Consider the following 15,759-nt stretch of genomic DNA (forward strand, 5'->3'; position numbering starts at 1 on the left):
TTGTCACTTTCATTATAGCCGCAGTAATAGTTACCACTATTAAAGACAAAGGAACAATGTGTGAAGGAGGCAAGACATAAGAGGTAAGAATAAGCTTTCTCAGTGAACCTGGGTCGAATGTGAATGGTGTGAGATAAATGCCCACGAGCAGTACTTGTAGGAGAATGAGATGCCATACTCATGGACACGCTTTCATACAGATCAAGAATCACACCCCGCAATGAAGGACATTGAATGGGTGTCCTCATCAAAGCGTGATAGCTTTCACATGCAGAGGAGACAGCTGGCTTGTGGGAGCTGCAAAAGTACTCGGAGAGAGTGGGGGCTGAAATGAGGGAAAACGAGAAGCCACGTCGCTGTGTAGAGGAAGCGCGAGGCAACCTGTTAAATCACAGGAACGGAAAACAGTAATGTTAACTCCAGAAATGGGGAACGTGTTGTGCGATGATCGGGGCGATGATCCTGCAGAATGGTGAACGAGTTGCGCTGAAGATGCCAAGGCAGGGAAGGTCCAGACGGGCCACAAAGATTCATAGAGAAAACAGGTCATGAGTAAAGATAAGGGGAGAAAGCAACTAGCGAGGCCGGAAGGGTGAAAAAGGAAGAAACTGATATTTACCAGGATAGATAGGCAAGATAAATACTTACAGTAGCATTAGGGTCAAGATTGAAGCAATGCACCAGGCAGGCTGTGTTCCCTTAAGTAGGCTTTCCGAGTGTGCTGAACCAGTTTTGCTGGTTACCATTTTGAGAACAACTAGACAGTTGTAAATGTTTAACTCCTGAGAAGCTCTTGAGCGCTGTTGGATGTGTAATGAAGGGACCTTACTCCCATGCATTTCCACTTGCGGCAAAAGGACCACAAGGAATTACGATTCGTGACAATATGCCCCCTTCGTGCATTGAGAGGTCTGGACTTCCATGGTCAGGATCTATGAAACCGTCTCACACAGGCAAGGGCATGGACAAATGAGGCTGGTTCCCAAGTGCGATCACAAGGGGTTTATCGCTTCCAGTCAACGAGGTATTGGAGGCATCCTCGATAGTAACGTGAATCGCATATTCTGGCGACTTCCAATTCGGGACCTGAGCTGGTGTCCACCGGAGGTTGGGGGCCTTTTGTTTGTTCATAAGAAACAGTCTTTCACATGGAGTTTCAGTTGGAAGATGTAAAACACCAGATGTATTCAAGACCATGTTTTGGGGAGTTGTAACCGATAAGCCACTGGACCTATGTCTGGCAATACGATGAAAGGCCCAAAATATTGTGGGGGCAGTTTGGTGGGTACCAGATGTCTTGGAAGGAATTGTGCGGACAGCCATACTTGATCTCCTATCTGCAAACTGGGTTCCCTTGTCCTTTGGCAGTCTGCGTTTTACTTTTGTTGGATTCTCGAAACCGTGAGTGCTTAGAGAGAATTTTTGTGTCCCTCTTGCATGTCTTCTACCAACATTTCAACGGCTGGACACGTAGTGGTGGATGGTGTGTGAGATGGTATACTATAAGGATGGTAGCCGACGGTACAAAAGAAGGGACTATTGTTAATGGTAGAATGGTGAGAATTGTTGCAGGCAAATTTTGCAAGGGGGAATAGTTCACTCCAGTTACCTTGTAGAGCAGAAACAAAACAACACAAGTAGTGTTCGAGGGTCTGGTTTAATCTCTCAGTCTGACCATTAGACTGAGGATGATACCCTGAACTAAGGGCATGTTGAATTTCTAGCGTCTTACATACAAGTGTCCAATAACGGGAGGTGTATTGTGGTCCTCTGTCCGAACTATAGTATCTGGAAGCCCATGTAATGAAAATATAGATTTAAAAAATAAATGGTTGGGCCCTCTGTACTGCAGAGGGTACTTGGGGCATGAACACAAAATGGGCTAGCCTGGTGAATGAATCCACAGTCACCATCATAGTGGTGTGGCCATTAGAACAGGGATTTTCCACCATGAAGTCAGTGGATATTTGTTGCCACGGTTTGGTCGGGAGATCTGGCTGTACCAATAACCTGAAGGGACGATGGTGGGGAGTTTTAGTTTGAGGACAAACGGTACATGAATTCAAATAATCCCTGACACCTTGTGTCAAGTTTGACCACCAGAAATGAAGGTGAAGGAATTGTAGAGTGGGCCAAATGCCACAATGACCTGCGAATACTGTATTATGTGCCATTCTTAGCGCTTCCTTTCTTAAAGCTTTGATGGGAATAAGCAGCTGCTCTGCATGGAAATAGAGCCAGTTTTCCAAGGTCAGATCATGATTGTTTACTTGTTTGTTTAAGGCCTCTAGATTGACTTGTGTCTCTTTGCGAATTAGAGAGAGGAAATAGGTTACCAAAAAAATAAAATGTTGTTTCCGGAAACATCTTCTCTGTTTGAAAGATAGAACCTTGGTTTACGAGATAATGCATCCGCCAATGTATTGTCCTTACCTGGAACAAAGGTAAACGTTACTCTGTACAACGAAAAGAAATAGGCCCATCTGGCCCGTCGGCTGTTTTGAATCTCTGTTTGTTGGAGAACTCTCAGGTTATGGTGGTCCGTTCTGACCTCCAAAGGGTAAAGGTACCTAATAACAGATGACACTATTCTTGGAAGGCTCTTTTTATTGCTAGTAGTTCCTTTTCCAGAACTGTGTAGTTAATTTCAGACAAAGGTAATGTCTTGGACATGTATGCTATAGGGTATTCAACATTGTCTTTCCCTGCTTGTTTCAGAACTGCACCCAATGCATTACTGGACGCATCTGATTCAACTGTAAAGGGTTTGCTCTGGTCAGGCAATCTCACCACTTGGGCTGTGGTGAAGGTGTTTTTTGGGGAGAGAAAGGCCTGATGAGCATCTTCATTCCAAAGGAACTTCTTTCCTTTTTTCAAAAGGCTGGCGATGAGAAGGATGGACTGCGAAAACTAGGGGATGAATTTGCCATAAAAATTTGAAAACCCTACAAAACACTGTACCTCTCTCAAAGTGCGAGGCACAGGCCATTTAATGACTGCCTTTACTTTTTCCGGATCCATCTGAGTACCTTGTGCCGATAGGAGGTATCCCAAATAAGGGACCTGGAACTGATGGAATTAAAATGTCTCCAGTTTGAGTAATAGATTGTTTATTTGTAGGCGTTGTAAAGCCTCCTTCACATGCTCGATACGTTCTGCAATGGTTTTAGAGAACACCAAGATATTGTCTATGTAAACTATTACTGAATGAAGTAACAGGTCTGCAAAGACATGGTCCATAAATCTCTGAAACATAGCTGTGGCATTGGAGAGGCCAAAGGGCATTACACGATATTCGTGATGCCCAAAAGGTGTTCTAAAGGCAGCCGTCCACTCATCTCCCTGTCTGATGCAGATGAGATGGTAGGCACCTATCATGTCCAACTTGGTCAATATGGTAGTCCCTCGAACTGCCATCAGAATATCGGGTATAATACTTATCGGTAACTGTGATCTTGTTGAGGCCCCTATAATCTATACAAGGTCATAATTCAGTGGTATTCTTTTTGGGTATGAAAAACAACGATGCACTTGCCGGGGAATGAGATTCTGTGATCAGCCCATTATGGAGATTACGCTCCAGATAGTCCTTCAGAGCCTCCTTTTTGGATTTGGATAATATATACATCCTTCCGAAGGGAATGGGCGTCTCTGGCATTAAGTATATGGTACAGTCATCCCGTCGGTGGGGTGGGGGGAGTTCCTTAAATGTCTTGTGAGAAAAGACATCTTGAAAGGTAGAATATTGACTTTGTAACACCACTACTAGATCTACTGGACCAGTGGATAGGGCTCAGAAATGGTCCTAGAGGGGGGTATGGATCCGACAGAACCTTGGGGCAAACAGTGCTGTATGCAATGCTCAGACTCTTAAAAAAAGAGACCCTGCCGTCCAATTAATAAAAGGATTATGAAGGCGTAGCCACGGGCCCAGTATGATGGTGTAGTGGGCTGTTTTAATGAGATCAAAACATGTCTCTTCCTGGTGAGAGGCTATCGTCATCAGACCTGGCGGGCACACAGGCACCCGCAAGCACAACTTGTAGTTTGCCGGTCCGGTAGTAACGGCGCCAGTAGCTTACCAGCGCTGTTACTACCGGACCTGCAAACTTGTAATGAGGCCCATTGTTTGCTCTTTACTATAGTAATAATGCCTGCAGTGGTGGACCTGATCGGGTTGTAGCAACCTGGTGCACAAGTTATAGGCTTGAGCGCAGGAAGGGACTTAATGCGCCTTGGTGCCATTATCAGGCCAGTCCAGCCCGCCACTGCAGGTAGTATTGCCAATAGCACTAGATAAAAACTGGGGTGCGGGTAGCAATTTATTTTTGTCAAAGAATGGCCCGTGGCAAGCCCCTGTTCCATTCGTTAACACAAATACTGAATATGGCTGCCTTGTAGATGGAAGAAGGGGCTGCACATAAGAAAAGGTAAGTGGTTGGGTAGGGGGGAGCTAACAGAGGGGCAAGGTGCCTTAACGGCTCCATGCTTAGTGCACTTGATAAATATTTTAAATAAATAAATAAGGCAACCAGAATTAGAGGAGGTGTGGAGCGGGAAGGAATATGTTGCAGCGAAAGCGAACATCTGTCAGCTTGCCCGAAATGCGGTCTTGGATCGTGAGATTCATCCAGCGATCTGAGCAACCTGTTTGGCTGCCGCGGCCATCCTGGGTGCTAATAATAGGAATTAGCCCATGCCCGCCCCCATGGCCTAAGGTTATTAGAACTTTGTCTGCCATGTTGGGAACTGTCTGCACCACATTGCCTGTGCCTCTGTTAGTTTAGGTACCTTCAGCACCTTTGAGCTGAGTGTGAGCGTTGTATTTCATCTGAATGGTGAGCTTTTTTGTTTGGCTCCAGGTTGCAGTCTATGCTGTGTCTGGCGCACCCAACAAGCACTGCTGATTCAATCACGATTTATGCATGGACCTGCAGCCGGGTGTTGAGTAATATGATAAAGCATTCTCTTGCTCTGTGAATGTCAGACTGGGGTTCTGGGATCTATTTTCTCAGGATGTTTTAACTATGGGTGTGGGATGAACTTTAAGCTCAAGGAGTTGAACTTAATGTCCACGTCTGTGAATTATGCTTCCCCCTGACAGATATGGTGTTTTTATTTACCAATTGTGATTAATCCTGTGGAATCCTCACAAAGACCCTACCTAAAGTCTCATCCCAGGTGGCCAGGGGAAGGCAGCTGCTACCTGATCCTGGCCCTGGGGATGGTATTAGCCGGGTGGATCACTTGGGAAGAGAAGGGCTCCAGGGGAACAGGAGGATTCCGTTGGGTGAGACACTGTATTTGTCTTCCTCAGAGGAAGACATATCAGTGATGCCAGAATATGTAATGGCATGTTGCCAGAGGGAGGCTTTCTTTTCCAAAGCTAATTGTTTTGATTGTGGTGAAAACTGCCATAATCAATCATTTGATGGGAGAAAGACGCCCCTCTCACAAAGACACCCATATTTATGGGGGTGAAAGCTTGTGTGATCAACAAGAGAATGTTAAATGGCAATATGAAAACATTAACCTCTCAGATTCTGGAAATTCTAAATCCTTATAAAACTTCTTTAGAGGATGCTTTGAAACATAGAAATGAAAGTAGTACATTTGGAAACAGTCAAAATAGAAAAGGTAATTTGAATATTGAGGTCCCACAATGCCCAAAGTACTGGGATGAAGAAGAGGGATGCAGTGGCAAAGGACTACAAGCTGCTGTCTAATTGTACTACTGACCCACACCTGAGGGAGACTGGGGAGTATAAAAGACCCCTCAGGTGCAGGCGATAGAGACCAGTAGTGGGAGATGGAGTGATTTCCATGACTCCACTTTGCAGTTGCAGCTGAAGTTTAAGGAAACTAGATATACTGGAGCTCCTGTGATTCGCAGAACGAATGCCGGTTCTGAGAGGGTCTTTACCTTCAAGGACCCGGTAAGCAGAGGTTGCTCAGCTGGAAGCATTGTTTGTGAAAGCTTTCCTCCTGAAGACCGTGAATGCAGAGGTCACACAGCGGGAAGCGTTAAGTATAGCAGGTTTCCCTAATGTGAAGTGAGAAACGCTCCATTCCCGACCTGGGACGCAGGAAACAGAAAGAAGCAGTTTTCCCGGTGTAGTGCAGCAGAGAAGGCAGAAGACCCAGAGGCAGCAGAGCGAACGGACGTGTATGCGATACCCGGTACGTTCACTGGTAGAGTGTGACCCCGCCCACTGGCCAAATATAATGCTTTTGAATACCAAACTGATACCAAGAAGCTAAAGTGGCGAAATAAGAACTTTGGGAGCAAACAAGAAAGGTATAATTATATGGGTAAAAGTCAGAGCCATTGCCAGAGTCAAAAGAGGCCACTATCGAGGCATGTTTATAAGAAACAACATTGACAAAGCCAAAAGAGTGCAGTTAAGGAACACGTTGTTTGTAAATCATATTGCCAGAGTGAGAAAGAAGCAAGTGTTGTAAATGACCTAAGCAAGCGTTATCTATGCCAAAGAAGAGCAAGTTGGAAAAAAAGCCACTTGGAGCAGTTGGTTCACACACGATTGGGAAAACAGAAGTGTCCGGAAGGCTGCCTGCCTGATGGAAAGTATGCAGGAAGAGAGGAGCATAACCTGCATTGCATGTGGCAATCACAAGTGTGGAACAAACAGTCCCAATGTATTTCATGTCTTCACTGAAGAAATAGTCAAAACGATGTTGTGGAAAGTCAAGACTTTAAGTTGTTTGGACTTTAAGTTGGCTTTTCTGTGTACGCTTTACCACAGAAGAACTTGTAGTAATGTTAGAAGTTTTCATTAGTCCTGGCAAGCGAGTCGACCAAGTAGAAGTCATTGAAGTACTGTAGTGTGGTTAAAGACTGTGAAGAAGTGGCAAGATCGCAAAACTATATTGTGACCTGTTGGGGAATCATCCTGACAAAGAACCTGTGATGAATCTAAAGATGACATCACTATTTTTTCGTCTGCCAACACTATGCCAGTCATAAATATACCAAGTGATCAGAAGAGTTTTCCCTCACCTGTTAATTTGAAATCTCATAGGTCAGAACAACCAAGATACTTGGGTAAAATAAACCGCCAATTGTAAGTACTGAGACGAGGAGGCCATCGGAGGAGGCACAACACTCCTGGCAACATTCTAGTTGTTGTTCACTTATTGAAAATGTTTGTCCAATAAAAAGCGAAGAAGGATGAAACTACAAACACAGTAGCTGTAGTCGTGATAGCAGAGGTAGAACTAGTAGAAGTTGGAGTTGGACGGATCGAGGAAGAAGAAAAATGAGAGGAAGAGGTGAAACGCGGTTTGACAACCGACAAGCTAAAAGTTGGGCGGTCAACACACGTACCTTGTGGGAGGTGAAGAACCGGAAGGCAAGCACAGACTGTGTGTTCAAGGAGAATCTTCTGGGTAAAGTGAACCCAAATTCCCGATTTAACATAACAGCTGAGGTGGCCTCGGAGAGGGACACGAAGAGCCAGTCGCTGGGGGGACTTCACCAGGAGTTGCAGGCATTGTCTTGCCCGCAGCGAGGAAAACGATGAGTGCTGCAGGTGCTGTTTTGCCCAAATGCGGCAAAGCCACAGCAACCCGCTTCCTATTTGATATGCGGAACGCTGGCATTTGAGTACAGACACGTGACCACAGATGGTGCTCGTAAATAGAGAGCACATTGGTCATATGATAAGCCTCAGGAGCGATATTGGAACTCCGGGGGCATTTGTTATCAGAGAACGGGTGGCGCTTCTCAATAGTCCTGGAAGCTGGCGGTAGTTAAGAGCTTTACCCGCCGCACTGACTTAACAGCGGTTCCTGGGCTGGGAGGTCTTCCGACGACACCAGAGAACACAGGCTTCGGTAGCTGGTACCAGCAACGCATAGCTAGAGAAAACAGCTGCTTTCCTGAAAACCATCTGGAAACTTGGGAGCAACCCTGAGACAACAGGCGTTGTGGGATAAGCTGAAATACAAGCATGGGAAAAGGTACGGCTTGGAGAGTGATCCCTAAAACAGGGAGTGAATGTTGAAAAGGATAAACATGACAGTAAACAGTCCTAAGGAGTGGCGTGAGACTAATAGGAACAACACCAGCAGTTAAATATACCACTTTTTTTGGACTAGGAAAATAAATATATAGATCTGAGCAGGGGAGCACACACAGGCTATGAATCAAGCCAAAGCCCATTAAAGAATCTTTAATAAAAATAAAAGTATAAAACTACGAACTTCCTAAAGCCAGTGAAACTCTTGTACACAATAAGAAGGAGAAGTGACAATGTTAAATCAGACACTGTCAAGGAAGTCAACTTTCTTGAAGAGTCTGGAAAACTACCAAAAGGAGCCTGGCTAAGGAATAGGCTCGGCACAGAACAGAATACCTCTTCCGCATCCACTCTTGTTGGCTGTCAAACCGTGTTTCACCTCTTCCTCTCGTTTTGATTCAAGTTGTTATACTTTGACATCAGTGCCCAGATACGATTGATTTCGTCAGGTGCGCGATATAAATAACTCAAATCAAATCAATCAATCAAACTGTTCCTCGTCCCAGTGGCAGGATGACACAAAGTTAGCAGTATTTGGCATGGGAGTGATCAGAGCCTGCCAAAGTCCGTGAAACAGTTGTTCACCAAATACCAACCACAGGAAAGACTAGGGATGAGGATTGTCTCCTTGGGATAGTTTGGAACACTTTTAATTTTAACTTACCTATAAAAGTGGTGTGTTAGAGAACACCAGCTGGCTGTCAGAGAACAGCCAGAAGATATATTATTTTCCCTCATAGTAGTTTTTGTAGCATTTGTATCTGATGGTCAGAATAGGTTTTGGACACAGAACAGTGGGCATTTATTTTGACATCCCGACGACTGTCGCATTCGTTAGTTTTGTTGAGGCTTGGGCAGCCCTCATAGAGATAGGGCCAGGGAGGCATTTTTCCCTCCCCTTTTATTATTTAAATAAAAGCATATGTAAATCAACTAACTGTGTGTCCACACCCTTACTCTGACCCGTCACAAACCCTTTTGTTGATACAGGCGAACTGTGGAAATATACTTGTTTTCTGAGAAGTTGTGTTGAACTCTCTGTCACCAGGCAAGGAACAAAGACTGGTTGAATATTTCTGAACTGTTGGATAAAAGTCAGAGTTAGAGACTTTTCTGGAGCAAGAAGAACTTTTTTATTTGATCTTTTTTGTAAGCTGGAATTATCCTATTCTGCACTGTTGAGTGAAGATCCTGTTTGAATCTGGGGAAGGAGATGTCACCCATGTTACAAGGAGAAACAGTCATCATGTGTACATTGCACATAACTGTTCGCTTTTGTTGTATTTGAATTGCCATACATTACCTTGTTATGTTGTTGTTTATACAAGTGTGAGGGACAGATTATTTTTGTTAGAGTGTTTCCTTTAGTTATTTTCGTAGGCATGGAAATCCTCATTAGGGTAGGAATAGTGAGGTGTATGTCAAACCCATTTAAGGTCATGAAATGGCATTCTATGAAAAGCCTCTGCAAAGTTGTCCGCCTCACATTTCTGACCCCTCACACAACATTGACAAGGACTTCTTTGAGGATAAGCCAAGGAACGAATGGGAAGGTCTGAGGGGATCCCCCATTTACCGCCATAGAGGTCAAACCATGGACTGAGTGGCTCCCACTGCCCTCCCTCCCCAGAACTCCCCAGCATTCCTCCTCAGGTGACAAACAGTTGACCTCATGGCCGTCTCCATGCGAACAGAAGCACATTGAGCCTCAAGGGTTTATGTGTTCAAGGAAATCCCAGACCCAAAGCTGCAAGAAAGTAACCATGTGAAGGCACTACAGTGGGGAATTTATTTTACAGAGTACTACTTTGATGTTGTTGGCATGCCATATAACACATGGTTTGGTTCAAAGCAATGCAATATCTTCCTTTCTGCAGAAATCCTATTATGTGGCAGTGTTCCCTTTTCACATTCCATGTTTCACCTCAGTAACACCCCTGTTTTAAAAAAGAAAATACATATTTATTGTGAGCTGCAAAATCATTTTATTCATGTTTTCTTTTCATAATAGGTCCTCTGATTGCTACCACTGTCTTTTCTTTAAAGCCCAAAGAAAAGGAAGAGGAATGCTTTGTGGATTCTCAGGCTTTGGAGATTAAGGGCAGCATGGACATATCCCCAAGTGAGTGAGAAAGGAAGATGTAGTTCATTAAGATCAACAAATAAAAGCAAGTTTTTGTTTCTGCACTGCCACAAGACACAAATGTGCTTTATATGTACTCGCACACGAAAAAAGTAAAATCACACAAAACCCACACACTCACTCTCTGTCTGATGCTGTCTAAGTCAGGTTTTACCTGGGCACTCCTAGCCTTCTCCTTCATGAAGTGAGGTTATCCCTCTGCCGAAGCCACCCTGTTGGTAAATTCAGAACAAACGAGTTGGGTGATCTCGAAAAAGGAGACTAAGCCCCATTGGGAAAAACACCTTCTGGGGAAAAACCCTTGCATGCAAGAACTGGATGTCTGAGAAGAGCGATTGACAATCAGAGCTGGTTTGAAGACTTGTAGAGCTGCTCAACAGGACCTTTAGTTCCAACGGAGCGTAACCCTTGTAAGAGACCCACACACACAGTTGGAGGACAGGAGTGGGACACTCTTCTGTGGCAATGGAAGTACAGGGTACAGAACGGTAGGATATGGGATCAAGGAGTGGGAATCAAGAACAAGACATGATGGGGCACTCATGCACATTAAGGCGCACCATCACCGAAAGATCTGCAGTTAAATCAACACCAACAAAATTATAATAATGTTGAATATTGCCATCTATGTAAAGTTCACAATCTTAGCATTTTAAGCTTAGAACCTCTGGGTATTAAGCGCATTATAAATAACCTATCATATCATATTATTGTATAGATCGTGCCAAGGGGGCTAATAAGTGTTCATTGATAACCTACAATGATCCGGATTTGAAGACTCCAATTGGCGTTAGCATACATAGGTAAAAAAGCCAGTGCTTTGGCAGTAGGTCTCTTTGGGTCGCTATTTTTGTGCCGATTTGTAGATACATTGTTCTTGCCCATTGTGTTACAGTCAATACATCATAGTGGTCTGTGCTCCCTTTCAATTTCGTGATTAAATATAATTTCTGCTTCTATATGTAATTATTATATTCATATTTATAATAAATACATTTCTGTGAACTTATTTAGATCTTGAACACACACAATTTTTTGTCAGAAGGCTCATTACTAGCAGGTGTGGTTTACCACATTGAGTCGCTTTTAACAAATTATCTGTGTTAACATAAGTACTTCACTTGAAGTAGGACGTGAGATATCGACTATGACTATGTATAGTGTGGTGAGTTGTCCAAACTCCCCATCTTTACCTGCAGGAATAACGAGTCATTAGGGACTGGGTTGTTCTGGCCTCTACCCATTGTTGCCACCTCCTCCCCTGATGACGGGGGCTGAGGTTGTATCCCGTGGGCTTGCTTCTTCTCAGGATACACAGTAAGCCTGTTGGGAGTCCCCGAACCAGGAATGTGATCTGGAGAGGCTTTGAGTCCCGGAACACCTGTGTTCCCATTAACCCTAAATTGGATCCAAGACCTATTGTTCCATCTTGGGATTCTGATGCCAAAAGAGAAGGTTGATTCCCTCAGAAGCCTTTCCCAAACTTGAGGGGCCTTGGTCATAGAAGTTATGTAGACCTGATGTCCCCCACATGCTCCAAGAAGCAGGGAGTACCAGGTCCGCTATTGCGCAACTTGGCAGCCTTCTCGGACCTCCCGGAGATCACAGTTGAGGATTACTCGGAGAGAACAAAAAAACAGAAACTACACATAGTACATCCAGAGACATGCAGAGACGGCAAGAACGGACAGCCTCTGGAGATGTGCAGTCACGTGGTGGTGCGTTCTGTGATGTGAGGAATCCAAGATGGCCCCAAGTACTGTACCATGCTTTAACTCCTCGTGAAGCCCAATTAGGAGTATTCAAGACCCTCAGGTAATCAGCCAATATGAACCAGAAGACGATGAAGGGCTAAGGAGGGGGATTTAGCATTACAAGGTAAATAACCAATTTAATTTAAAGATTCAAACCTAAAGAATGACTAATGTATGGAGAGTGAAAGGAAGAACACCCATCACCATTTGGTGGAGTTTAAAAAGGGCCAGCAAAGCCCATTCAGGGCGAGAAGCCGAGGGATACAGACGTTTATGTCCCTCCTCTCTTACATCCAGGGGGTAGCCAAGCGGATAGAAGTCACTCAGAATGGACTAATGGACTAATTGGTGGCACCCAACCAAGCTCTGGGAGAAGCTGTTATTCCCTGGCAGAAGGTACCTGCTAGAAGGAGAGCCTGTAGCAGTAAAGCAACCTAGGAAGTGGAAGATTTGATGACTTTGTCGTGTGGGATCTGGAGGCTCTAAGTCATTGGACCTCTAATAGTAACAATGAGGTGAACACCTGTGCCCGTGGCAGAAAGGCAAGCTAAACCAGCTACACATTGTAAGACGTGTGAATCCTATAACCCAAGGAGGAGGCCTAGATTGAAACAAGAAACAGGATCAAGCTTAGCAAGTTAAGGAGGTACCAAGACCCATTCTTTGGTTCAATACATGGTGGAAAGAATCAAAAAGTGCTGGAAGAAGATATTGAGGAGCATCGGGCAATAACAGAGAGGGCAGAGAAGGGGCCCAGACTGAATAACCTGAACAAGAAACTGATACAGGATGATTGTCTTAGTATAGAGATAAGCTTATGAAGAGTAGGCTATAAACTCTTAATTCCGTCAGCATTCTGGACTTCTGTTTATAAATCAGGGTTGCCGGAAGGTAAAGAACTTCATAAGATAGGTTTATTGGATTGCTATTGACCACCTTTAGACTTGTCTTTTGTTACTTAGATTATGGTGTCTTCACCAGCGAATAGGGTACCAATGCTAAGGAGAAGAGGGACACATCACATTTTATTTATCCTGAGCCCTGCTCCTATATAATAACAGTCAGTTAAAAGCCACTTAGAGTGTCTTGTGTCACTGCTCAGCCTACTAGTATAGTTTGGGGACACAAGTATTTGATAATCATTACCATTTGTCCAAAACCCCAAAGCTGGATGACCCTTAAATGGTAAGATTATTGTGGTAGGTCTTTTGGGTGTGCAATGATGATTTAACCCCTTCTTTGAGACTGTTTTTGTCTGACTGGGTGAGGAGAACAATTCATGGATGTGATCAAGAATAGGGCAGTTTATTTATATTTTGCAAAAAGATAGGTTTGCAAAAGACCTGAGATTGAGGACTGGAATTCATACTGAAAGTATAACTTAAATATTTAAAAAACCCATGAAATGCTTTGTATTTGATATTTGTATTTGAGGAAGGTTTGCTCAGGGGCAACGCATTTGTCTTGGAAACGAGACAACGCAGCGCAACACAGGTTCAAACCCCGATCCCATTAAGTATGTTGTAAAAGAACAATTATAATTATACTTGAGTATGAGAAAATGTGTAATGTTGTTTTGGATGGTTCAGTATTTTCTTTCCAGCACGTTTATTACCCCAAAATGCAGGTGAAATGTGCAATAACATGTCTGCGGTTAGAATTCCATGGGAAATACACTGGAGACCATTCGGAATATGTTGAAACCATAACATGATATGATGTAAATGCAAAATATAGTCCAGGATCAATTTGGATGATATGAATTTTAATTAGGTGTTTACGGTGTGTCTATCAACTATCCCTAATTAAGCCACAGCTAGTGACGAAAAATCATCAAGCTGGTTCTCTTGAGAAAGTGAAGTTATTTCTTTTCTGCAGCTTAAAGGATAGCATCTCATCCTGCCCACACCGAACTGTTTTTGATGAATCATCATTCCACTTGCTCCGCTACTCAAAGCGATGTATTCTAAGTGTGATTTCTATGTAGCATCACTTATATTACTATTCCTTTAACACTGCAACCCACCCTTGTTCGACACAGAATCTTGTGGTAACAGACATTCAGACATGGGCGAGATAACATCCACTGCTCTCGCAGCACAAACCAGAGCATACACATGGCTGGTGATGCCTGCAGCCGTCAGTAAAAAAATACTCTTAACGCGTTTATGCATTCACGTGTTACTATAGAAAGGTGGAATACTCTTTCGTCTGTAATGCTGATCAGCCCAGCCATTCTCAGTTTCTTTTAGATTGTTTTTATTTTTAAAGATACTTAAATAAATTGGAAAAATCATTTGACACAGTAATCTAAGTATTTGTATTAACATGTTATTATTGGCATAGAGCACTTTTATTAAATAGTCACCATTCGATATCAATAACCCTGGTCTGATATTTTTCTGTAGAGGTAGAAAACATTATTTCCTTGTTCTACCTTGCTCTCTATTGTACAACCACTTTGCTATGAATAGCAAAGTCTAACTGTTGCTCTGCTCGCCAGCTCTGAATGATTTTGTAAATGTACATTATCTTTCCTGTACTCTCGTGCCTAAAAACATTCTGAATAACAGGAAATGTTCAATTTTTATGAATTATCACTACTTACAATCATCCCTCAGAACATTGGTTTGTCGTTAGCTGGGCGCATCGAATGTCAAGGCCAGAAATAATTACCTTCTTGTCCTGTTTTATGTAGTATCTTTATTAAAGGCACACATGTTAACACTGCTGTTGAATAGCAAGGGATGCAAGGAACACATTGTAGGGTGCAAATGTTTAATTTCGAAGGGATTGTGTCCTCTGACGTATTCCTTATCTTTGATAGATCATCTCCCAGCTTGCTGGCCTCAGAATTCTTTTTTCAGTAGAGGGCGCTGTGCGTCGACGTCCCTCGACGGCCTCCGTATCGGTGCCGACGTCACCACGCGTATAAATAGACTCGTGCAGCGTCCGTTGCTCAGTTCCGTTTTTCCGCGCTTCGTGGGGCCTCGGTATATCGTTGCTCAGTTCTTCAGTCAAATATATCGATATATTCCTCGTGAATACCGACTCGTATTCGATGGCTTCCTCACCCGAACCGACGACTCCACGGTCTGGCTTCAAAAAATGTCGAGACTGTGGAAAGAAAATGTCGTTGACGGATCCTCACAGGCTCTGTTTGTGGTGCCTGGGAATCGAGCACCATTGTTCGGAGTGTGAGGACTGCATGTCCATGACGGCGAAAGCCTTGAAGGAGCGTAAGGGGAAGCTCGAGAGAGGTAAGGCAGTTAAAACTTCTTCGAAAGTTTACTCAGCGGAGTCGAGACATTCATCTCCTCGCCATCATAAAAGACATTCTCGTTCTAGATCTCGAAGCAGTTCCCATAACTCTTCGAGATCTGAGCATTCAAAAAAGAGATGACGAAGATCCCCTTCCTCGTCTTCGTCTTCTTCCGTTTCCCCAAAAAGGGTCTCCTGTCCCACAAAACATAGCTCTCAGGCTGATTGGGAGGAATTCAGGAAAAAGATGCTAAGCGTCTTCGAGAAAACGGCCTCAACCCCCTCGAAGACTGCTCAGGGTGATACACTGGGTGAAAGACCCGAAAAATCAAAAAGCTGCGAGTCGCAGTACCCGGCGAAAGAAGCCACTCGTGAGCATCACGAACCTTCGAATAAAGGCAAAGTTGCGTCTTCAACGCTGTCGTCGAGGATCCCTTCGACTCATAGATCGGCGTCGTCGACACCGTTGTCAAAGGGTTCTTCGACGCACAGGTCAGTCGAGTCGACGCCGTCTTCGACGTCGACACCGAGAAAGGACAAACCCACGGCCACCTCACAGCCA

At 43.9% G+C, this 15,759-nt stretch overlaps 1 protein-coding gene across 2 annotated transcripts in view; it reads left to right on the forward strand.

Moving 5' to 3' along the window:
- Positions 1-15,759, forward strand: part of LOC138449287 (zinc finger protein 282-like) — a 685,501-nt gene that overhangs the window by 94,530 nt on the left and 575,212 nt on the right. For both annotated transcript variants that reach the window (XM_069604758.1, XM_069604759.1), the window contains exon 3: positions 10,051-10,161. In XM_069604758.1, the coding sequence (XP_069460859.1) occupies positions 10,051-10,161 (111 nt within the window). The remainder of the gene's footprint in view (positions 1-10,050; positions 10,162-15,759) is intronic.

This window comes from Ambystoma mexicanum, chromosome 1p (assembly GCF_040938575.1).
Source record: "Ambystoma mexicanum isolate Mex_15411 chromosome 1p, UKY_AmexF1_1, whole genome shotgun sequence".
Classification (NCBI taxonomy): Eukaryota; Metazoa; Chordata; class Amphibia; order Caudata; family Ambystomatidae; genus Ambystoma; species Ambystoma mexicanum.